Source organism: Drosophila sulfurigaster, chromosome 2R, assembly GCF_023558435.1.
Source record: "Drosophila sulfurigaster albostrigata strain 15112-1811.04 chromosome 2R, ASM2355843v2, whole genome shotgun sequence".
NCBI classification, from domain to species: Eukaryota; Metazoa; Arthropoda; class Insecta; order Diptera; family Drosophilidae; genus Drosophila; species Drosophila sulfurigaster.
Window position 1 is genome coordinate 30,682,457 of NC_084882.1, and position 23,760 is coordinate 30,706,216.

The following is a 23,760-nucleotide window of genomic DNA, read 5'->3' on the forward strand; positions in this document are numbered from 1 at the left end:
AGCTCTAGCTTCAGCTCCAGCTCACTTGTGCCACAGGCAACTACAGGCGATGACTGTGACTCTGTGTGGCAGTGGCAACTGTCACGCACGTAGGCCACGCAACATTGCGAAAAATATGTCTTTGATGTCATAAATCAATTAGGATTGCCAGCGACACACACAGAGTGCTGGGTTCAGGATCTGCGCCTTAACAGCAAACAACTTGTTAGGCAGCTCACTCTCTCTGTCTCTGTGACTCCTTGACTCTCGTTTAAGCGCAGCGAATCGGACTTTTTTACCAACTTATTTTCAACTTTTAAACGTGACCAAATTGAGCACTGAAAATTGCTACAAATACCTTGGATCAAATTCGAGGCAAATGAAGCGCATGAACTTCTAGCTACAACAATCCACACACACAATTCCCTTTTCTAGCGTAATTATGTCACATAAGTGAGTAAAAGAGGAGGATGAGTGGAAGGAAGCAAATGAAGTAAGATGTCGTCGAGTGTTAAGTATCAACGTGCCATGTGTGGAAAAGTAGAAAGAAAAGAGTCTGTGTTTCCCCCGTTTCTTCGACTCCTTTTGTTGTGCTTTCTCAAACATAATTAAGAAGTTCTCTCGGCTTGACAATAAACAGAAGTTTAATTATTTTGCCCAGAGCCAGAGGCAACTGATTAAGCCAAGGCTCACCTTTTGACTTATGATGAGTGTCGCTGTATCTGGCACTGCCTTGATGTATTGCCTGATTTATGACAGCTGACAACTGACAGCTGCCAACAGAAGCACACCACACGCACACACACACACACACTCATTCCATCAGTCAGTCAGTCAGTCATTCAGCCAGTTGTACATCATTAAAGCCTGCCGAGGCAAGTTTTGTTTTGCTTTAAGCCTTAATTGCTGCATAGGCCAAGTTCCCTCTGAACATTTGCGTAAATCAAACAATTAGTCATGCCGCCACATTACCATCCCAACTATGCGACCACGACTTCGACTTTGGAAACTACTTGTCCACTTTTCCGTAAAAGATTTTCTTTCTTTCTTTTGGCCATAGTTTAATGTGTCCCCGCGGTGTTGTTTTGTGTGCCTCGTCTTACAGCAACAAGAACTGGAACCCGAGGCGAAAACAGCCAAAAGAAGGTGTTGTCCTGCACTATTCTTAATTTATGCGACATTTTGTTAGTTTGCCATTTGCCATAATAACTTCTAATACACTCATACCCAACAGCGACGACGACCCTTTGGGGGGTTGATCCTGCATACGCATCGCTTTCCCTTTCTTATTTCTCTCCTCTCTCTTCTTAGTCTCGTGTTCTGTGTAGTGTCCTGAGAACAACTTGCCACACGACGACACATTCATGAATTTATGGTTTTGGGTCTTCGAATTTATGTACTGTTCAAAAATACAAAAGTATTTCCTTTAAAATAAAATAAAAGGGGTAAAAAACTCGAAGGTGACTGTCATCGCCATATGTGTGAGTTGCTTCCGAATGCGAACAATACAGTTAAAAATTAAGTTCACTATGAAGATTGTATACTCTTTCGAGTAATGCCGAATAAAACATTTACAAGAATTTTTAAGAGTAATAAAATACAATTTTGAGTGGGAGATTTAAGGCTATTTAAAAAATCAAATTACGTTTAAAAATGTTTATTAAAAAAATATTTCTAAAAATTGATTATAATTGCAAACCAGCTTTTATATAAATTTTCAAATGTTTAGATTTAGAAAATATACTTTTATATTAAGTTATATTAATCTAGAATTTTGCCGACTTCTACTTCAACTAAAATTATGTTTTATACAGGTTTTAGCTTTAGTATATTCTACAAATTCAACATTGCTTCAATTTATAATTTAATCAAATGAAAACCGCAAATTATTAAAGCTTTTTGTGGTTTTTCGAGATTTTACCTTTTACAAAATTAGGTTTTATAAAACTCGATGTGCTTCTGTATACGGAAGAGATTTTGTGCTTCTAATTATCAGCAAAGTTGAACTAAATAAAGCTTTTAATTTATGCAGCATTTGTCAAATTTAAAAATACTCCACTGAGCTGTCAATTAACATTGGCTTCCCATATTTATATTCTTAGCTTCATTTGATTAATTTCTACTCTAAAGTTACTCATCTTGTGGTAACTTTACGTCAGCTTTTTTATCAACCGCTAACATCGTGAGTTACAAAAAAAAGAAACTTAATAGTCTTTACAGAGAAAGAAGATAAGGTGTTAATAAAAAGTGAATTACATAAGCTTGTCTACCGGGTTTTGCTGTCTACTCGTTATGCGAGAGTTCGCTGCCCCTGCAAAGATATAACAAGATACTATATAGATATAGATATACTGTATAGCAGTTGTGCCTCCCCATTTGGGCAGCATCCACTTTGGCTGCAGAATTGTGCAACTTGTTCGTTCTAAATGGAAGAACCAAAACTCGTTTGCGAGCCTCTAAAGTTCGTTTAAATTTAACATTTTATTAGCGACTCACACCTGGTGTGTGGTTCAATCTCAGTCGCAGTCGCCGTTGCAGTCGGCGTCGCTGTCGACGTCGTTCTGCTCGCTTTCGCCCGCTTTTCGCATTTGGTAATCACAACGAACTCAAAGCTGAAGCTGAACACAGACAACGAACAAGTTCAGTGCCCTCGAATTGTGTTGACTTGATTGGAACTGTGCGCGGTGCTTATGATGATATGTTATGTTTTCTTTCTTTCCACTGTTGACCACACGAATTTGCATTAAAACTGGGTTAAGCGTGTCCAGTTGCTGATCATAGAACCTTTATCGAGCAATCTTTGGGCATCGTGCAGCATGTTTGTTGCATGATTCCCATCAACTATATACTTTATTAATGGATGTTGCTTAATCGTCAGTTATTTTATAGACACACACACAACATACGTTGCTCCACAAATCAACAACAAGAAAACGCAATTAGGCGGCTCCAAAATCCGAAAACTTTGTAAGCTAGAAAATCAAATGTCAATCACGTAGCCCATGTGGAAACCTGTTAACATTTCAATGACTTTGAACTTTTGAGCGCGGCTCACATGAATTTTTCTTCTTTAGTGTTTCGATGTATTTATTTTGTTTTATTTTTTTTGCTGTTTACATTTACATATTGATTGTTTGCTTGACCCATTTTGTGCGGAGCACTCGAGCCCACGCCACTTCCACTTTCGTTGGAGCGCGACTTTCTTTAAGCCATGGCCAAAGCCGGGCCCTAACTTCTGTCCCCAACAAATACTATATGCTATTGTAATTGTGTTTGAATTTGTTCGAACACAAAACGCCAACATCAACGTCGACAGCGGCGTCGCCTTTGTAACCAGTTTCAATTCTCGACGTCGCAAACGATTCTTGGTTGGGCTTTTTATAAAAAGTCTTTGGCCAACTTTCTTGTGCTTCATTCGCGTTTCAGCCGCGATCGCACAAACGTCTCTCTCGTTCGAAATGAAAGCTGCAATCTTGCTGCTCGTCTGCTTTAGCAGTCAAATCTTTTCGCTTCCTTCGCCGGCCAAGGAGGAACCGCTGCCCAATTGGTTTGCCAGCGAAGCCTCACAGCTGATTGCCACACAACTGCTCAAGTTCAACAAAGACATCGATGCCAATCAGGTGCACTCACCACTCGGTGTTGCTTCTATCTTAGCTGTGCTTGCCGAGGCTTCTGAGGGCGAGACCTACGAAGAGTTTGCCAAAGTGTTCGGTTTCCCCAAGGAGCGTGAGGCGCTGAGAGCCGCCTTCGCTGGCATCTTGTCTAGCTATCAGAATCGTGATGCTGCTGTGCCGTTGCCCTCGTTCCAGACCTGGTTCTATGTGTATCGCAACAACAGCGTGAAGGAGGATTACAAGCAGCTGCTGCAGCGTCACTACTACGTCGAGGTGAAGGACATCAATCGGCAGGAGTACGACTGGAGTGAGCCCAACACTTCCCTTCAGCTGGAGGGCAATGAGCAGGAAGCTGCCGCCAACACCGAGCCCAGCAACAGCAAAGATGTCATTGGCTTCGAGACGCTGAAGCGTATCAAACTGGACGATGATGATGCGCTGGCGCCCAGCAGCGATACCTATGGCGAGGAAGTGCTGAACAAGGAAGCGTCCAAGTTTGATCGCGACATCGATGACAAGCAGTATGTGGAAAAACCAGTTGCTTTGGCTGAACGCGAGCGTGAACTGACCACCGAGGAGTCGGCAACGGCAGTCAACGATGCGGCGACAGTGGAAAAACAAGAAAAACCAGCTGATATCCCGCTGAACATGCTGGAAAATGCTGGCGATAAGCAGCAGAACAAACGCAGCGAGAGCAACGAACAGAATCCCAATGTGGAGGAGAACGAAACGGTGCAGGAGGATGAAAAGCTAAACAAGCCGCTGATCGAGTTGAGTCCCAATCCAGTGACCGCTGGTGAACCCGAGAAGGTGCGTCTGCCGCTGCAGAAACTGGAAAATGCCGTGAAAACCATGGTCAAGGAGGGAGCGGATGAAATTATGATTGCCCTCGAGTCCCATCTGAGTTCAGTGGCGCGCGTAAGTTTCCAGAATTTATTTTAAAAACTAGCAATAGAATGTTGATAGATCTATTGCATTGAATTGAAATAGTGAAGAAACTTTCTCTTGGTGCTGAATTTAAGAACTTTGATAAGAAACTTAACACACATAGAAAACAATTTTTACTTTTAGATTCTTTACTTTTAATTCAAAGTGAAAAGAGTCTCTTTAGTTAATGTTGAATTATGATAATCTTCATTTAACAGTTTAACTTTTTAGCAAAATTTTAGTACAGAATTCATTAAGTTGAGTAATGCAAACAACATTTGTATATAATCTAAAATTAAATAGCAACTATGGCATTCTTACTTATTTTACTTCAACTTCTCTATACTCTTTGTATTTTCATCCATCTCTCCTTATAGTTCTACAGCGGTCGCAGCTTGTTCCGCCGTGATGACATCGCCTCCGCTTTGAGTGCCAACTCCATCACAGGTCGTGCTATGGGCTCCAAGTCCAAGATGTTGCTCTTCAACGGACTCTACTATCGCGGCAGCTGGGCGCAACCTTTCTATCAGCTGCGCGATGGCAGCGACGAGTTCTTCTTCATGACCAACGAAGATGCCATGAAGACACCCATGATGCATGCGCGTGGCAAGTTCCGTGTAGCTGAGCTGCCGCATTTGAAGGCGCGTTTGCTTTCGCTACCATACGAAAATGCAAGGTACAGTCTGTGCATTGTGCTGCCCAATGATTCGGAGGGACTCAGCGATGTCATCGCTCAGCTGCAGCCCAGCGATTACAAATATGCACGCGAGCATGTGGAGGAGAAGGAGCTGCATGTAACGCTGCCCAAGTTCCAGGCCGAGGAGACATCGCGTTCTGAGGCAATGCTAAAGCAGCTGGGATTACAGCGTCTCTTCTCGCGCACTGATGCCCAGCTGGGTTTGCTCTCTGAGGACGAGGATCTGCATGTGGATGAGATTGTGCAGTTTGTCAATGTGCGTGTGGATGAAGGCGGCAGCAGTGCCAACTCTTTGTCGGCGGCCACAATGCAGGCAAGATCTCCAAATGCTGCGCCTGAAGATGAAGGTTTGCCTGTGCCCGAGCCGGAGCCAGAGCCAGCTGGTGTCGAGCGTTTCGATGTCAATCATCCATTTGCTTATTTCATTTTGGATTGCGAACAGCAGTTTGTGCTTGCCTCGGGCAAAGTTTATGCACCCGAGTTCAAGGATGATCTGCCACCCGTGGAAATCGAGGTGGAGTTGGAGCAATCATAGATCATCATCTCAAGCACCATCGCATGCGCATTTATCTCATCTAAACGTTTAGCACTTAAGTTTCGTAACGAATTTTCATCGATTTCATAAATAAACAAGAATTTCATTTTTCCGAAAAACAACTTTTTGCTTTTTCGAATTGAATTTTTCCCAGCCACTTGAGCACAGACAACAAACGTTCAGCGTTCATCGGCGCTCATTTGCTGTGCAATCAAAACAACAATTAATTCGCTTACTCGACTACAACAAGGACATACAGGAGGCAGGATATCAACCCTCAAATTGTCTGTCTGTAATATGAAATGTATCTGAAGCTGGGCATCGCTAATTTCCGTGCTGCAAATTTGTCATTGCAGTTACTTTGGTGGTGCTTTTTGTTGACTTAAGAGCAGCATCCGACAGAGATTTAGATCCATCCAAAAGTTCGAATTCTCAGGCTACTCAAGCGAAAGGCGCATCCGACACGTGGCTCTGGGCATCAAAACTGGCAGCCCTGGCGAATGGGTGAATGCGTGAATGCGAACTCTTCAAGTGGTCAATGGACTGCAATTAAAAGTCTCATTAGAATGCATGATGTCTTCTTCACAGTGATATTCCTGCTGCTGTTTTTCCCACCCCACAAAGGTGCTGCCAGGTCTCGACATTGCGAATACTATGCTAAAATACAACACAATTTCCAGCTGAGTCTGAAGACGTCGTAGACGTCGCAAAGTCAAAGACGCGAGAGGGGAAAGAACAAGGCGCCAAGCTGGCGGGCGCCAAAAAAAACCAGAGGTAAAAACAGGAGTAAATGCGTGCCATGATTATGGTGATGACGACTGCCACCCCAAGCGCACACAGAGAAAGAGAGCGAGAGCAGTGGTTGAAGTGGGCCAGACGATGATGTTTCATCTTTTCCACATGAAAACTCACGTAACAAAAATTATGATAATCATAACTTTTTTTCTACGATTTTTTTCGCCTTTGTGCAAATGCTTTGTTTTGTTAGCCACTCGGACAAAGGAGTCGCTGAAGCTTTCATAGTTGCCCCTCAAGTTTGGCCAAGCCAAGGCTAAGGTATTTTTGGGCCAGGCTGGCGTCTAGTTTTTGTCTGGACGTTGCTCTATTTTTATGAAGTCTTTGCATATAAATCAATGTTTTCCCTGATATGCAGAGCACCCGCAAAAGGTATAAAAGATTTATAAGGCGCGTCTCCTTGGCTTTTTTTCTTGATACCCGGCTGCTTTATGGGAAAGCAGGGCTTTTTCAAAGTGGCAAAAGTAAATACATATATGAAATAAGGTATCAAAAAATGTAGGAATAAAATCTTCCAATAAAATCTTTTCCAATTCGACATTCGATAGTTATGTTAACTTTTCCATTATTAACATTCAAATGTTAAGTAAAATTTGCTAATGCTGTTAATAAGAGTGGAATACATTATTACTACGGCAAAAATTACTAATTACTAACCGGGTATCTCACAGCCGAACACTTCAGATGAAAACTTTGCTGATTTTTTCTATTGCTTTCAACTCGTTTAAACATTGTTTAACAAGATAGAAGTTTTGGCATGAATAAAAAGAGAATATAGATAGTACAGCAACTTGAAGAGATGCTTCTGCTCTTACCTCATACCTCCTCCCACACAAGTAGACTAATGGGGCAGGGGGCAAGAGATCGTACATAAATAAAGCGAGCGACCATAAATCCATCCATCCAATTGCATCAAAGACAAACATTCACTTGATGGTATAGTAATTTCAACAAAGCGTCATGCTACGACGTCTTCTAAGATTTATGGCCTCGCTTCAAGTCTAATTACAAGTTAAGTTCGTCGAATTAAGAATGTGTCTGCAACAAGTGTGGGAAATCACTAGAAATTTTCAATCGCAACCAGCTGCTTTCCAAGAAAAATCTAAGCCGAAACAAGTACAATGTTTTGAAAAATATTCGCTCTCTCCCCAAAAACTCCCCCTTCAATGCGTTTGTCCCTATTTTCGAAAAATAGGGGACACTTGTGGCGTGAAAATGGAGTAAACACACATGTGGATGCCAACTGGAAGGTGGGGGAGGCAGCTGCAGCTGGTGGGTGACAAATAGAAACACAATGCTATAGCCAAAGTCTTTAGTTGAAATTGAAGACAAAACAAAATGCCAAAAAATAAAATTGAATTAATTTCGCAATTCTTCGATACTCCAATGTAAATACAATTTTCTTAGAAGTCTGCAAAGGCTTCCTCGTGTCGCATTGTTTTAGCCTTGGCTTTTTGTTTGCCCTCCGATTGCTTGTCAAAATTGGAAATATCTTCAGCGTCTGAAATGGCGGGCAAATAAGGAGCTGGAACAGTTTGATTCAGCAGCGGTATCCAATCGATTTCCTTGAACCACTCGTGATCCTTGATGTCCCGGTTGCCATTAATCAAATTACCAAAACTGCCAAGCAAAACTTAATTAAAAATGCTTAGACAATATATATTAAATACTTGCCGCCTTTGAAAGATCCACTTGCAACAGATGATCAATCAGATGACGCAACGCACCGGATAAAGAGCTGGGCATTTTATATTCACCCTCACAGATCTTATTGTACATCACCATAACATCACGATTATGCGAAGCAAACGGCGAATGGCCGCAAACAAATTCATAGATCAAGACACCAAATGCCCACCAATCCACACTTGTGCCATAAGGCTTCGATTGAATGATCTCTGGTGGCAAATACTCAGGAGTGCCACACAGCGTCATGGTACGTGTTTCTACTCTCTAGAAAAACAAAAGATATTAGCAAAAATATAAAGAAAACTTTAAAATAAATCATGCCTTTGCAAAGCCAAAATCAGTGACTTTCAGGTAGCCATTTCTGTCAATCATAATATTCTCAGGCTTGAGATCACGATAGAGCAAACTGCAATAGTGCAAATACTCCAAGGCCAGAAACACCTGAGCAGCATAGAAACGCGCTTGTTTCTCCGAGAATTTACGAGATCTTAAATAGAAATTTATATAATTTTTAACTGCATTTGTCCAACACTTTCTTTCACTTACTTGCGATGATAGGTAAAGAGTTCACCTCCCAGTATAAGTGGAATAATCAAATACAAACTGTCGTTATCCTTATATGACGCAATCAAATGTATTGTAAATGGAAAACGTATCGAGTTTAGCACTCGCTTCTCGCTCATCACATGCACAATCTGTTTGGTCTTCACAATTTGATCCTTGCTCAACTGTTTGGAGGCATAATAAGCATCACCATCCTTCTCCTTGATCAGCTGCACCTTGCCAAAGGAGCCAGAGCCCAGCGTGGCTTTTATAATGTAACCCTCGAGACCCGTTGTTGGCGATGGCGTATTACGTGAATATTTCTTGCTAAAGTCATCTTTCATCTTACTCAATATGACGGCATAATCAACTTTGGGACTAAAGTATTGCAGCTCAGATCCGGATGTTCGACCCATTATCAAAAGCAGCAGCACACGAAATTACTGAAGCTTGAATAAATATAATACTACAACAATTTCGAATTTTCAAATAAAAAAAAACAACAACAAAAGTTTTAAACATTAAAACCACATTGAATCTGATATCTAAATCTTTGATTTTCAACTCAAGGAATAAATGATTTAAAAAAAAAAGTATTTCACAAACCACCCAAAAGCTAATGAACAAAGTAAAAAGTATCTGGACCAACGTTTAAAAATTATTAAACAAGTCTGGATGGCGATTTATTTTGGACTTCACTTTAGATTTTGGTTCGAAATTCTCGAAATTTGACAAATCTTCAATATTTGACACAGTAGGAATATACGGAGGATTTATCTCCTGATTAAGCAGCACAAACCAATCAACGCCCTGAAACCACGGATGATTCTTAATGTCCGACGATCCTTCGACCGCGTTACCTAAACTAAAGCACAGGCTTCATTCCATTGTGAAATAAATTAGAGTATTAAAACTTACCGCTTTGAGGGTTCCACCTGCATGAGATTCTCAATGAGATTCTTCAATTGGGCAGTGAAAAATGATGGCAAACGCATCTCGCCCATGCAGATTTTCGAGTACATCAAAATGACATCGCGATTGTGCATCGAGAATGGCGATTGACCGACAACAAATTCATACAGCAATACACCGAACGCCCACCAATCCACAGACTTATTGTACGGCTTCAGCTGAATGATTTCCGGTGCCAGATATTCAGGTGTTCCGCACAAAGTGCTGGTGCGATTATCAACGCGCTAAGAGGAGAGAAAAATAGTAGATAGGTAGGTAAAAGTTAGGAGAAAAAAATAATCATAAGTTCTCATTTCATTTTAAGACTACATAAAAGTATAATGATTAAAAAACTCTAATATTAACATAAAAGTCTTAAAAGAAAGGACTTAAATAAATATACTTGTAGTATAGGGAACAAAACTTAAGAGGTTTAAAATAAAGATACTTTTGGAATTACAAAAATTTAATCTGCATATAACTTCTATTTTACAACTTCAGCAAATTTGTAAGTCGTAACCCAAAACTCACCTTGGTGAAACCGAAATCCGTCACCTTGATGTAACCCTTGGCATCCATCAGTATGTTCTCAGGCTTGAGATCGCGATACACGAGATTCATGTGATGCAGATACTCGAGAGCAAGCAACACTTGGGCTCCATAGAAACGGGATTGCTTCTCATTGAACTTGCGCACTCTTGGGCAAAGGATTGAGGACACTGTGACTGTGTAATTGTGAAGCAAAAACTACTGCAACTACTAACACTCACTTGCGATGATAGGTGAACAGTTCGCCACCATTGACAAATGGTAGAACTAAATAGAGATAGTCAAAGTCCTTGGTGGAATCAATTAGATGCACCAGAAATGGAAATCGCACAGCACTGAGGACAGTCTTTTCGTTATGAACATGATTGATCTGCTTTAATCGAACCAGATCATCCTTGTTCATCATTTTGGCCGCATAATAATTCTTTCCATGCTTTTCCCTGACTAGCATCTGTTTGAATTTCATTTACCAATTATAGATTGAAATTAAAATAAATTAAAGCCAACTTACAACGGTGCCAAAGCTGCCATTGCCTAAAATGGCGCGTTGCACATAACTCTCTAGATTTGTGTATGGCGATGGTTCTTGGTGCTGCCAACGTTCGTCGAACTCTGTCTTGAGATTATCGAGTATGGTAGTATAGTCGTCCTTAGAATTGAAATATGGCTGCAGGTGCTGGTTACTCATAATCAGAACGCATCTTCCACAATGAGGACGGACAGACACGGAACGGGAATATCTGATAACTTATACACTTGTAAATCGATAAACTGTTAATTTTGATATTCATAATTTTGACGTTTCACAATCGTCTCAATTGGAAACAAGAAAATCAAAACAACCTTTGTCTCGAACTAATTTCAATTATGCCAAGGCTTTAGGAAATTAGGCCAAGGTATGACAAATATCCGTCTACTCCCCAAAAGTCAGACAGACAGATAGACAGACACCGTGACCACATGAAATGCCAATTTCCTGTGCTCAAATACACACTCAGACTCACTCACACACATGTCAAAGTCACCTCGACTTCTCGACGTGCTCTCCGGATGTTTGGACTTGGAAAAGTAAGAAAAATTGCAAAACGTCCACTTGATAAATGATGTTAACCAAGATTACATAAGTTGGTAATTTTCTAGTACATTTATTTCTACATGTCAACTAGTCAGTTGCTTGGCTCGAAACTCAGGACTCACTGGTATCCTGGACAGAGCATTTGCAGTTGGCATGCCGATGATGGACATGTGTGAGTGTGTGCCGCAGCCTCAAATCCTGAAACTGATGTGGCTGCGAGACTGATGCTGATAAGAGCGATATGGGCTCCGGATGCTCCGGTTGTTGCCTGACCGGCTTTTAAGGTAACTGTCAACGAAGGCCACGTTATTGGCCATTTCGAAGGCATGTGGCCACAGCCTCTAGTGTACCCAAATTGACAATTAATCATTCAATCTTTCGGCAGAGCCTCTTCACTGTCTTTCTATCTCTATCTCTAATTCCATGTGAAAATTGCTTTCTAAATATGTTTTGGGTTGCACTAATGTGACGGCATTTATTTCTCGGCAAACTTCATTATTGATTGAGCCACTCTCGAAAACGCACGACACAAAAGGGTCAAGCAGAAGTGTGCTCACATGTGAGGCAATCTATTTCTTAAATTGGGTTGAGTTGGGAGGAGAGAATTACTAAATCAAGGGATTAAAATGTTATATATGTGTATATTTGTTTAACGCCTCACGCTTTATATGCAAATATTGTTTTTAATTCACTTAAAATCATCCATGTAGTCACGTACTTAACATCACACAATTGCTTTCACTTGCACTCTCTCCCGTTCTCTTTTTAGGTTTTTTGTAAGTGTGTGTATCTCGCTTTGGGAATCTTACCAGTAAATTAGAAATCGTGCAAAAACTAAACAATATCACTTAGAACGAACCCAAACCAAGTCCAAAAAGCTGCGCTCATTTAACTTCCAGCCACAAAAGATGAGCGCGTTTTCTCCTTCTCCTCCTCCGCCTCCGTTTCTCCTCTGCTCACATCTGGCGAAGATAAACTCCAGTGGGCTAAGATATGTTAACGACTGCAATAAATAAGCGGATAATATCAGGCGTGCTAGGCCTTCCATAAATACACATATCCACGTCCGAATGGAACTGGAACTTGGTCTTCGTCTTCGTCTTCAGAGAGATGCGTTCGCTAAGCGTCCCAAGACCAGATTAAGTCATACGCACACGTTTCGCTTTTTGGCCGTTTTCTTGTGGCCTGTTTTTGGCAACACTTAAAATTCATTAGCTGTATTAGAAGACGTTCGTTGCTTGGTTGGCTTATGCAAAGTAATTGACGCCCCGATGAACTGTTGACACGCTTGGCATTTGTCTTGTGCTCATATCCGTTTCTTTTTTGCCTCCCAGTTAGCTAATATTTGGTTTAGTTATCAGTGCCATTTTTCGAGCTTAAGTAGGTGAAAGTGAAAGTCTAATATACAACACACAACTCAACATAGAAAATGGCCAAATTCAATTATGCTGAAAGGTTTCCTTTCGCATCCCATTCTTATTTTCTTTTTTTTTTTTGGGTGAACAGCCCTCGCCATTAGCGATAATCTCACTAAGGCACAATCGCGAATGAATCATGCCACACACACACACACACGCTTACGATTGATACTCTTTACATACTTGCCACATGATGCTGCATGTTTGACCGGCAAATGCATTCAATGTGCACAGTTCAACGGGCAGCAACAATGTCGAAATGTATTCCACCGATTTCGTTGTGCAAAAGGTGTAACTAATCCGCAGGCCATGTGACTTTTGTCATGCGCCGATGTCACTCACATCTCGCCCCCTGGAAAACCCTTTGCAAATGCCATTGGTTTCCATTCGAATCCACCCCAAATAATAAAACGCAAGTCGACCTGACTGCGCCACCGTATTATTATTATTATTACTATATGTGGCATCTTCCACCTTCAATCATCGATGCGAACGATTTCTCTCTCTCTCCCTCTCTCCATTGTTATATAGTCAATGCTTCCGTTGTAATCCGTTGATTTGGCCAACGCAAGGATACACGGCGGGTGGCCCATCGTCCGACACTTTGCAGCTGGCTGACTTTTAATGCCTCAGCATCATCATCTAGTTCTAGTCGTAAATGCGTAAATAAATAAAAATAAATATATTTCACTAATATTAATATTTTAATGCGCATTTAGTTTTACTGCCAAAAGCTGTGTCATTTTGTTCAGGCTACCTTTTAAACGGTCCTGATCCTCATAAATCAGCCAGCGACCCATTGATGATATCTCGCATATAAATCAATTGCAAATGACATCAGGTTCTACTATGTGCAGACAAATAGCGCAGCACTTTTATGACGCATGCACTGCAAACAATTTTTAGTGGTTTACATAATAAATAAAATTTATTTAACAAGGGCGAAGTATGGCACAAGATTGACTATTAGAAACAAGTTCATCAACTTGAAATATAAAGAATATAATGTACTTCTAAATAATGGGATAGATGAGGGCTTTCTTTTAATACATTTTTAAACAAATGTTTAAGGTGTATATAAACAAAGTAGAACTATATTTTGAAAAGAAATATAAAATATAATGGATTTACAAAACTAAATAATATGTATATACAAATAATACATATCAAAAGTTTTATTGTAGTTTAAAGATAGTTGTAAACTAATCTTATGAATATAAATAATTGTAAGTAACTTATTTCTATTATAATCATTTATATATAAATATATTTTTCTACAACTAGCTTTTTTCTCGCAGTGCACTTATACATATTCTAAACAATTTTCTAGCTGCGCTGAATGAAAACAAACGAGCATTGCGGATGCATTGAGCGGGTCTAGCAAATAGCTTTGGCAAATAATAAAACAATGCTGCATATAAACAATTGCTACAATTTTAACATTTTGCCATAAATAAACATGAGCCGGTGGCATTTTACAGTTGCAAGCCGAAAGGAAATGCAGAGCAGGGCGAAGGGGAGGAGAAATGGGAAAGGAGATTGGGCGAGGGAAATGCAAAATGCTGCACATTTTATTGAAATTCAATTAAAGTCGTATTTCAATAATTGGACACGCATGGTGCGCATTTCCGTGCTTTTCCGGTCCGATTTCTAAAACGCCGCTCAAAATTTATGACTTTTCAATTTTAGGCAATTGAAATGTTGCCACTTGGCCGCTGTCCCCTTGCTGTTGCCTCCGTTATCCTGTTGCTGACTGGTTGTTGTTCTATTTTGTCCATTTGCCATGAGGGGAAACGGAAATTGGTGCAAAATTGTAGACCACTGCTCGCTGTCTGCTCTCCCACTTATGAAACTCCATCAGAAAGCTACGGTGCATTAGGCTGCAAGTTCTTATCAGTTGCCTTCACCCCTCTGTTGGCTACTCCCCCCCCACTTCCCTCTCTACTGTCACCCTTAGCTATAGCTACTCTCACGTTAAGTGTGCAAAATTTTGCGTGATTTGTGCGAATTTCCTCTCATTGGAACTCTGATAAAAGTTGCTATCAAGCCAAGGGTGTCACTCTCTTCTGCCCTTTACTGGAGGGTTGGTTAGTTTCGCCTGTTTTCCGTTGTTGTTGTTACCATTCTTGTACTTTAATGCCATAAATTCTTTTTTACTTGTCATATCTGTCTCTCTATTTAGCCACAGCTCATTAAGTTTCCACGGCAGTTCGGCATTCTATCAGATTTAAAGACAACCCACAAAAAAAATCATAGAAAACTTCACATGTGTGCTCCATGGCACTATTATGACCATTAATAGACAGATTTATAAATATGCAGCTATTAAAATCTGAATTGCAATCTGCCATGTCTCTTTAGCATTGGTTTCGACGATGCCAAGTTTAATTAACGAGGCGTTGATTGAACATTGCCAACTTGATTTAGCTGGAAATCGATCTACCACATCGAATTCGTGTGTTCCCCGAACTATTTGTAATCAATATTTTGAAACACAAATCAATCGACAGCAAAGAAATTATTCAAACAATTGGAAATAATGAAAGCAAAAGTATTTTATAAAATTATGCCTTAAGAACTTATATTGATGGAGAGCTAAATAAGTATTCGAAGATTTTATTCAACTCAAAAATATTTGTAATTTAGAAATAATAATATATATTATATTATATAATAATAATAAATATATTATTTAGCTCAAATTCTAGGTTGTAAAATTCAAAAATATTTACACAATATATTTGTTATAGAGAAATAGGTACATATTTAAAGAGTTTATTAAAATAAATATAAGTTCCAGATATTAACAATTTAAAATAAAATAGAAAATATTTCAAGTAATATTAATTTTTGAGTAGCAAAGAGTTGGAAGAAATATTAAACCAATAAATATAAATATATTCAAAATCGACAGACAAAAACTGCAGACCAAAAATTAAGGTAATTTTTCGAGACATTTTAGAGGAAGCTGTCAATATTTATTAGAGTTCCATGCCAAAACATTTTCACAATTTTGTGCTGTGCACAAACTCAGCGAAACAGAATTTCTCTCGCCAACAAATTTCCGAACTCTCAACCTGAGATGTGTTCAAAGCAAAACAAGTCACAAGCAGGATGACAACATATGAATGATGCTATCTGTTGGGCTGCGATGGGATAGATCCAAATATTATACATATAGAATGTTGCATCTAATATATATATGTGTAGGCAGGGCGTCTTAACGATCGCCTTTAGATCTTCAGACATTATGCCACAAGATTGCTAGCGTGCGTGGTGCGGCATTTAGTTTTGACATGCGTGCGATTTGCACGCTTAATTGAGACAGGTGCCCCGCCAACTGGTGGGGCAAAGTGGTGGGGAGAGAAAGGAAGAGAGAGAGAGAGTGGGGTGAATGTGGACACTGAGCAACTGCGACATGTGTTGGGCTGCTGTTGCACAAGCCGCAAGATTTATCATCATGCCACGTGTGTCAGCATTGGATGCTGCCACCGCTGCCGCTGCTGCTGCAACTTTTCACGGGAATAGCGAACGACGCACGCCAAATGCAAAATTAACAACCTAATTAATACCTAGGCCTGTCACACGGCACCTCGACATCGCCCATCCGCTCATCCGCCCAATTCCCCAGCACACAGCTGCTCCAAAACTGTTTCGATTGCTGTTGGGTGGGCGGAGAGAAAGACAGAGAAAGAAAGAGACGGGAGACGGGAGACTGTCGAATTGTTGGCATAGCTGAAGTCGTATACTATTTGTATTTAGTGTGGAACCATGAGATTTTAATTGGTATCTATGGCATATGGTGGTTGGACATGTGCTGCATGGTTACTTTGTCTAGAACACTAAGTGAGCCAGCGAACCGCAAACTAACTAACACTCTAAAAACAGCCGCCGTTTTGCTGTCAGCATCAGCTGTTGCCCTTTCTATAACAACAGCCAAAAAAAAAACGGGCTAAAAATGCCAAATTGACTGGGAAGCTGCTTCATATTGAAGGCGTTTGCGGTTGGCAAGCCGGACGTTTATTGAACATTTTTACTTGCGGTCGTTTGGCATCGGAAGATGAAGGTTCGACTTTGTTGGCTGGTTAGTTGGCTGGCACTTTTATTAATTTCGCAGCTTGCAACTCGTCTCTCACAATTTCACGGAGAGTTTAAATGCAAATACAGCTTTCAGCTCGCAAAATGGGATTTGCGAGTGGCCCAAAATGTGCTGCGTTAAATTCAAATTGGATAAGAAGTCGTGTCAGACTACAGGCCACACAACTCGCTGATATTGCTGCATGTGGTTTGGTTTGGCCAACAAATAGAAGCACAGAGTATAAGAATAGAAGCAGCATCAGTGTTCAGGCTCAAGGATATCCGCAAGGATATCGCACTCGCATCAGCATCACATGACTGGCAACCGAGGCCGCCGTTTCGTGTTCGTCCAAATGAAAGCGGCGACAAAACTTTAAAGTGGATTACGTTTGCCACAGCCACACAGATGCCCCCCTCCACCACGAGATAGAGAGAGAGAAAGAGAGAGTCCTGTTATCTAGCAGCGTTTTGCAACATAAATCCGTGAGTTTTTGCGCGCAAATTTATGGCGCTGGCGACACTCTGCTCAAAACTTTGCATTGTTGTATTTATGACCGCGACATGACCTGCTCCTTCAGTGTGGGCTGAAAGTGTTGTACGTTGTACGTTGTTCGCGTGTACGTGCAACGCTGCCTCAAGCCGCAAGTCTTAAAACTGCCGCTCGGAAATTGGATTTTCGTTTGGCGACCTAACGCGAATATCAAAATCTGTTCGCCTGTCAATTCTATTTTTTAAACAGAATTTATGCTGCTGCTGCTGCTACTCTAATGAGGCAGCGAGAACAGCGCATTGGCAAGCACTCAAATTGAAGTTAATTATGTGGAACAGCTTGCAAAAATATATATCAATTCATCTGGCTAAGAAAACGAAATCAATTCAACCGGATGCATAGCATCGACTGACCATTGACCAATCTCATTTTTCTTCACCCCTGACTTCGCCAGGATGTCAATTGTGATTGTGAGAATGCGACGGGCAGCGCTCGCGTTTTGCTTATGGCTGCAAAATCCAATTTGGCAGAATTTTTTTGCTGTCGTTGTTTGCGTAACGTCTCAGGGCAAATGGCAGCCATAATTATTGTTATGTTAATGGGCAAGGAGGCCGAGTTCGATCAACCGACTGGCCGAATGAAGCTGTCGAACTTACTTTCGGGGTGACTTTTGGCCATTGATTTTTACGTTATGTGTTTGCGCAGCGACTTTGCATAAGAATGGAACCAAAAGTGACATACAAAAATATATCCACAAACAAACACAAACTTACTTCAATTTGTGTAGGCTCATCACTAAAGCACATCTTGGCTGAGTACAGTTTTGTGTTTAAGTTTGAGCTAAACGCCTGCAAGTATGCTACAAAAATGTTTATTCGCTTTGCCATTAACAGCAGCCTAAGTGGGCGTGGCAATCGCACTCCTTTTTTACAATTCGCCACAGTTTTGGTGTCGACGCCTGCCGCCTCCTTCTATTGCCCACTTCTAAGCTAACCGGCGATAGGTGTGACACATCGTGTGATTGATGAAATGTGGCAGCAGAGAAGGAAAGAAAGGCATGCGGAGCAGCAACTAATTTCCACATTTTTCACATTTACGAAGACAAATTGAGGTGCGAACTTGGGTCGAGGCAATAAAATTGCCGAATATCAAAACAACAAAATCTTTGCAACAGTCGGCCATAAAAAAAGCGCACAGCGAAAAAAGGGTTTGAGTTCAAAGAGGGAGAAGTGTTTTTTTTGTTTTGTTTTGTTTGTTGGGATACATTTGACACAGACGCTTCAAGAGCTGAGCTGAGAGCTGAGAGTGTCAGGCATGCGAATGCCAATTGTTTTTCGATTTTGGGCGCTTAAAAATGCGCAAATCCGTGAGCGGCAGGCGGAAGGACGAACGGATGGACGACGCAGGACTTGGGCCCACTACTATAAAACTCAATATCTACAACAATAAATTTGAAGCGGCAGCAGCACATACACACACACACACGACTTCAACGACTTTGACTGCACAGCTGGGGAAACGTGGCGAATTGATGCCGTTGTCGTTGCCGTTGCTGCTGCTTCTGCTTTTAGTTTAGTTTTCCATTTCATTTCGTTTTATGTGAGGCTCGCCAAAAGTTGTCAACGACAATTCGCTAGCCATAAACGTGGCAAAACTCTGCCTGTGCCTTTTCAATAAAACTCAACACCAGCCGCAGACAAAGTCTCAAACTCAAACTCACTCTCTCTTCCTTTCTCCCTCCCTCTTCCTTCTCCCAAACACAACAAACTGCCATCATTTCTATTAGCATAATGTTGCCGTACACGCTTCGTCTGATCTGATTTCAGGACGCGCTACCATTCGATTTGTTACAATTTTATTTATTGTTTTTTATTTCGTATCTCTGTATTTTTTTTCCTTTTTGCCCAGGACAAAGTTAAGCATTGGCTGCGCCTCGTAAAAACACGAAATTACATTTTAAATAGTTCTTGTTTTATTTCTGCACACACATATTTTTCGTTTTTACTGCTAATTTATGTGCATGTGCAAATTGAAAAGTTGACCACCAAAATGACCGACCTCAAACTTCAAAAACCCAAGACAAATAAATAGCAATGCTTTTTAATTAAAATACTTTCAATGTCGTGTCAATAAAGAACTCAAGCTACGTATACGCAATATATTCAGCTGGTCAGTGTCGAGCGCAGTCAATGCCAAGTCAGCAGGCGACCTTGAAACACGACGTGTGCGAAACAAATGAGCTGGGAACCCATTATTATTTTGACGCCTCGATTTGTAACATTTCCCCAATTACCCAAAGAAGAAATTAATGCAAAATGTGGTTCAAGTGCAAACAAAAGGGAAAGACACAAATTGCAGAAAGCAAAAAAAAAAGAAAAGAATCAAAAATAGAACAGAACAAATCCAACATCTGTTTCGTATAAAAAACTGAATATCGAAATTAAAATCAAAATCCAAAAAAATTTATTCAAAGCAGCCAGACAAGCACTTATCAATGCTGCCCTTGCCCCTCACGGGCATCGGCTGCCGGCTCCACAAATTTATGAGCCCACGTATCGAAGAGGAATCATAGGGATCGACTGTTCCGATGCTGATTTGATATAGCAACGCATTCAATATGAACGGCAATTGTTCATTGCACTTCTGCATTCGCCAACAGTGAAAAACCTTCGAGTGCAAGTTGTGAGTATCGCCGTAAGTGCGACGATATCGCTTGATGAACACCTCACGAAAATTTGCATACGGCGACGGTTGCAATTTATTTTTGGTCAGTGCCTCCCAATAGTAGCGAAACTTTTGCATTGGCTGCAGACATTCCCACACTTTCAGTCCCGGTGGCAAAGCTTTTTCTTTCGCAGTTTGTGAGTTGATAAAACGTGTGTGAATTCTCTTGGCGGAGGTCTCTAGAAACTTGAGATTTTTCTTACTAAGTTGCTCGCCTGGACATAGAGCTGCAAAGGCATCGGTTAGTAGTTTATTGAGCTGCGCCCACTTCAGTTGTTCCTTCCATTTGCGTGTCTCCAACTCATTATCCACGTCGCATTCGATTTTTGGTTTGCACTCTCTGCGAGGCGATTTGCAGGCTGCCTTCCGAGGTTTCTTTTGAACGGTTTTGCACTTTGTTTGCCTGGTTCGATTCTTTTGGCTTCTCATTTCGCATTTCATCTGACAGTCATCCTCCTTATCCTGGTCACACTCTTCCTTGTGGACCTTCACCTGGGACTTTTTCTTCTTCACCTGACAGTTTTTTTCCTCTCTTTCTTCTTCTTCGCTCTGCGACATCAAGAGTTCCACCAAGTTCTCATTTAGATCCGAGAAGCGTATGAGACGCGGTTCCCCAAGTTCCTCAGCATCGTAGGTGATGAGACGAGGTGGATAATTATGTCCGCCAGCTGTTGTTTCATTCTTCTTTTCAACGCTTTCTGGTTCATCATCGTCATGGAACAAATAGTTTACCAAGTCACAGAGATCGATACATAAAAATTTACATATTTTATCCGTTGCCATAATTTTACTTAGTTTAATAAAATGCACAATATTAAAACTATACTTTAACGTCTCAAATAAAAATATGTTCAATTGTTTATTTCGTGTGGTAGACTACAAATTCTCTGCCTCTTAAAGGGGGCGCCTACTCAGCATCAGCAGCATCTCATGCCACATCATAATTTAGTGTTCATGAAAATATATGGTCCTACATTATAAATGCGAAAAATAGTCGTTGCCGTTGCCGTTGCTGTTACCAATAAAAATATAACTTCGCGGAGGGATTTAGGGGTATCAGAATGACAGCTATATTAAAAATGCTGCTGTTTGTGCAAAAAATAAAAGAAAACCGAAGCAGCAAAGCCAAAAGGGAACATTTGTTTGGATTTGCACATATTTCGGTTATATACACATCTATTTTTTTTGCCTTTTGATATTTTTTTCCCAAATGTATTTATGTTTTCGTTTGCTGCTTATTATCTGGCCAAGGTTCTCAGTCCCCAGTCACTTTGGCCTGTGCCGTGGCATGTTCATATTCATATTCATGTTCATATTCATTCTTCCGATTAAGCAGTTTTCATGGTCATCATTAAATATTTTCATATAGTCGGCGAGCTGGCTCAGCGAGGCAATCACTTCTGGATGGAGGCAAATAAAATAAGTGGCCTAAATAAAAATTGTTTGCCATATTTTCTTTTTTGTGCTCTGCGATGTTTACGAGTCGATGGCAAACACAACCATTTGCCATTGAATCGCGGCAATTATTAAAATTAATATCATTTATTACATCATGAAAATATCTAAACGTAGCATACTATAAAGCTACGTATCCCCAAAATAAAATTGCTTATACTATGTTTGCCACAAACTGTCGCAGCAATTAACAAGTGATGACCAATTTCTGAATATACGTGCTTTGCTGTCTTTTTCCTATCTTATTTTCTCATTACAAGTCATTCGACTGCTTTCATTGCGTATACGCAATTTCAAGTTAATAACGTTTCATTATAATCCACGTTTGATTTGCCATCGTTTTGTATCTCGCAATGTCCAATTTATCTGTGAATATGAATTTTAGCAATGCCAAAGAAATGAAGAACAAATACCACATATAAATATATATTTTAATCGCTTGCCTGAAAAATCTCATGAGTAAGAAGAATGAAGTGCACTTAAATCTCATAATATGTGGAAATGTTTTTCAATACCAACCAAATATTTATTAAAAATGGATGGATGATGGATGAGATATAATATTTAATAAACATATTCTCAATATACATTTTAAAAATATAAATTTTTATGTTTAAGTATAATACATTATTAGTATATTAACATTTCGCCATTATGGCAACATTTCATATTCTGTTTTAAACGACTAATATTTGAAATTAGTTTAAAATGTTAAAAAACAGTTCAATTATTTGCAAAAAAGTACTGTAATGTAGAATTTTAAAAAAGCTGCCTTAAAAATTTGTACAAATTAATGAAAATTATATTTATTTTTTTTTTATGACCACACTTCAATTTAATTCAATGATGAATTCTGAAAGAATATTTGATGATAATAATAGAATGTATTATAATGATTTAAATACTTAAAAAAAACATTTACAGGACTATATTTCGAATTGGTCATCAGCATGAAATAAGTTTGGCAGCGCAATTGCTCTCATGTTTCTAGCTTATTCATTCATCACTTTCATCCACGTATTTGCCACGCAGACGTGCAGTTAATTCCCTTAGTTATTTTAAGCTGTCTGCTTAGCCCCACACTCTGCACACGCACATGTGCTGCCATATGATGAAGTAGATAATGTCTAGCAAAAATCAACGCCTTTCCCCTGATGCTCTCAAAAATCGCATTCCCCTGCCCCGACGCTTCTTCTATTGGCACAACGCCTTGTGGCGCTTAGGTGAGCGGCGGCAAAAAATGCCGTGTAGCCGGCTAATGGCAAATGCGTCGGCCACAAGCTCCCAGAACAATAAAATTCCCATTTAGACGCGAATGAAAGCAGCCAACAGCAGCAGCCAGCAGCAGCTCCCCAGACTCTTCTCCCGCCTTCTGATCAGCCACTCCCAGTAAAGTGTAGCAGCAGCAGTTTTCTGTGTGTTTTGTGTTTACGTGAAAACAATTTTTATGGCATGTCAAAAACCTATTTTAATGCTTTTAATGAAAGCGAATTTTATTGCATTACTTTTCGATTTTACGGCCATGCCGACAGGGGGCAAGGCGGAGGGTGACAGAGCGAAGCGAGGCGCCACCGGGCGTTAGCAATGTGTGTGTGCGTAAAAATGCACTCAACTCAAAATGTTGACAAGATCGTAAAAACTTTTGCACGGGAATGGAATTTGTTGGCACACACGCCAACGACTTGAAAACAGGTGACAAAGCAAAAGCAAAAAAAAAACAAGGAAAAAGAGCAAACAATGCATTCGGTGTTTTTCACATAAGAAAAGCCACTTAAAGTGCCAAATGTGGCTTGCCACTTGCCTGAGTCTCAGTTACTTCTTCGACTGCTGCTGCTGCTGCTGACAAAAACAACATTTCCGCTGGCATTTTGCATAAATTCAGTTGGCATTTCAGCTGAAACGAGATGCGGCTCCCAAATGTATGCTAGATTTTTGAATTTTTGGGTCTGCTTTCTGCTTTTGTGGGCAAGGGGCTTTCGGCTACCTTTGCCAAATTCATTTGACCAGAAACTTAAGTTATATTTTGGAATCGCGCCAACGGGACAACGGCAACGACAACGAGGAGACACGAGACATGTTTAGTGCCACGGCAGCGACAAAAGCTTTCAGCCATAAAGAGAGCGAGCCAGCGCACAGTTCGAGGACAACGCGTTGTCCCCAACTCCATCTCCATCTCCAACTTCAACTCTCTTCGATGTCGTCGCACACGTCGCTTGTCGGAGCACTCAATGTCAGCAAAATG

General features: G+C 40.4%; 4 protein-coding genes and 1 long non-coding RNA gene across 10 annotated transcripts; 2 read left to right on the forward strand and 3 right to left on the reverse strand.

Annotated features, from left to right (window-relative positions):
* Positions 1-3,385: 3,385 nt before the first annotated feature.
* Positions 3,386-5,874, forward strand: LOC133835609 (uncharacterized). Its single transcript, XM_062265621.1, has 2 exons — positions 3,386-4,511; positions 4,898-5,874. The coding sequence occupies exons 1-2, from the start codon at positions 3,438-3,440 to the stop codon at positions 5,750-5,752; spliced, it is 1,929 nt and encodes a 642-aa protein (XP_062121605.1). The 5' UTR covers positions 3,386-3,437; the 3' UTR covers positions 5,753-5,874.
* Positions 5,875-7,845: 1,971 nt separating this feature from the next.
* LOC133835621 (cAMP-dependent protein kinase catalytic subunit 2) lies at positions 7,846-9,315 on the reverse strand. The gene is made up of 4 exons (XM_062265643.1): positions 8,783-9,315; positions 8,558-8,723; positions 8,218-8,500; positions 7,846-8,180 (listed from the first exon to the last, which is right to left on the reverse strand). The coding sequence occupies exons 1-4, from the start codon at positions 9,193-9,195 to the stop codon at positions 7,951-7,953; spliced, it is 1,092 nt and encodes a 363-aa protein (XP_062121627.1). The 5' UTR covers positions 9,196-9,315; the 3' UTR covers positions 7,846-7,950.
* Positions 9,316-9,429: 114 nt separating this feature from the next.
* LOC133835618 (cAMP-dependent protein kinase catalytic subunit 2) lies at positions 9,430-11,093 on the reverse strand. Of its 5 annotated transcripts, none has more exons than XM_062265635.1 (5): positions 10,791-11,093; positions 10,501-10,730; positions 10,262-10,427; positions 9,698-9,975; positions 9,430-9,639 (listed from the first exon to the last, which is right to left on the reverse strand). In XM_062265635.1, exons 1-5 carry the CDS (start codon positions 10,965-10,967, stop codon positions 9,636-9,638), a joined length of 855 nt encoding a protein of 284 aa, XP_062121619.1. In that variant the 5' UTR covers positions 10,968-11,093; the 3' UTR covers positions 9,430-9,635. The 5 variants fall into 5 exon arrangements, with proteins under 5 accessions (XP_062121619.1, XP_062121618.1, XP_062121622.1 ...); XM_062265634.1 differs by having other exon boundaries at positions 9,430-9,644; XM_062265638.1 differs by lacking the exon at positions 10,791-11,093 and having other exon boundaries at positions 9,430-9,644; positions 10,262-10,425; positions 10,501-10,674.
* Positions 11,094-11,219: 126 nt separating this feature from the next.
* Positions 11,220-12,090, forward strand: LOC133835622 (uncharacterized). Of its 2 annotated transcripts, none has more exons than XR_009893620.1 (3): positions 11,220-11,347; positions 11,405-11,638; positions 11,890-12,090. It is a non-coding gene; the product is annotated as an uncharacterized LOC133835622 (long non-coding RNA). The 2 variants fall into 2 exon arrangements; XR_009893619.1 differs by having other exon boundaries at positions 11,740-12,089.
* A 7,689-nt stretch (positions 12,091-19,779) lies between these two features.
* Positions 19,780-20,932, reverse strand: LOC133838055 (uncharacterized). Its single transcript, XM_062269005.1, has one exon. The coding sequence runs from the start codon at positions 20,844-20,846 to the stop codon at positions 19,803-19,805; it is 1,044 nt and encodes a 347-aa protein (XP_062124989.1). The 5' UTR covers positions 20,847-20,932; the 3' UTR covers positions 19,780-19,802.
* Positions 20,933-23,760: the final 2,828 nt, after the last annotated feature.

Coding starts and splice junctions, on each gene's coding strand:
- LOC133835609 (XM_062265621.1), top strand. CDS start 3,438: ATGAAAGCTGCAATCTTGCTGCTCGTCTGCTTTAGCAGTCAAATCTTT. Junction 4,512..4,897: donor ATCTGAGTTCAGTGGCGCGC/GTAAGTTTCCAG, acceptor CTCTCCTTATAG/TTCTACAGCGGTCGCAGCTT.
- LOC133835621 (XM_062265643.1), bottom strand. CDS start 9,195: ATGGGTCGAACATCCGGATCTGAGCTGCAATACTTTAGTCCCAAAGTT. Junction 8,501..8,557: donor CTGATTTTGGCTTTGCAAAG/GCATGATTTATT, acceptor TTGTTTTTCTAG/AGAGTAGAAACACGTACCAT. Junction 8,181..8,217: donor GGATCTTTCAAAGGCGGCAA/GTATTTAATATA, acceptor TTTTTAATTAAG/TTTTGCTTGGCAGTTTTGGT.
- LOC133835618 (XM_062265634.1), bottom strand. CDS start 10,967: ATGAGTAACCAGCACCTGCAGCCATATTTCAATTCTAAGGACGACTAT. Junction 10,731..10,790: donor ATGGCAGCTTTGGCACCGTT/GTAAGTTGGCTT, acceptor AAATTCAAACAG/ATGCTAGTCAGGGAAAAGCA. Junction 10,428..10,500: donor CTGTTCACCTATCATCGCAA/GTGAGTGTTAGT, acceptor CCTTTGCCCAAG/AGTGCGCAAGTTCAATGAGA.
- LOC133838055 (XM_062269005.1), bottom strand. CDS start 20,846: ATGGCAACGGATAAAATATGTAAATTTTTATGTATCGATCTCTGTGAC.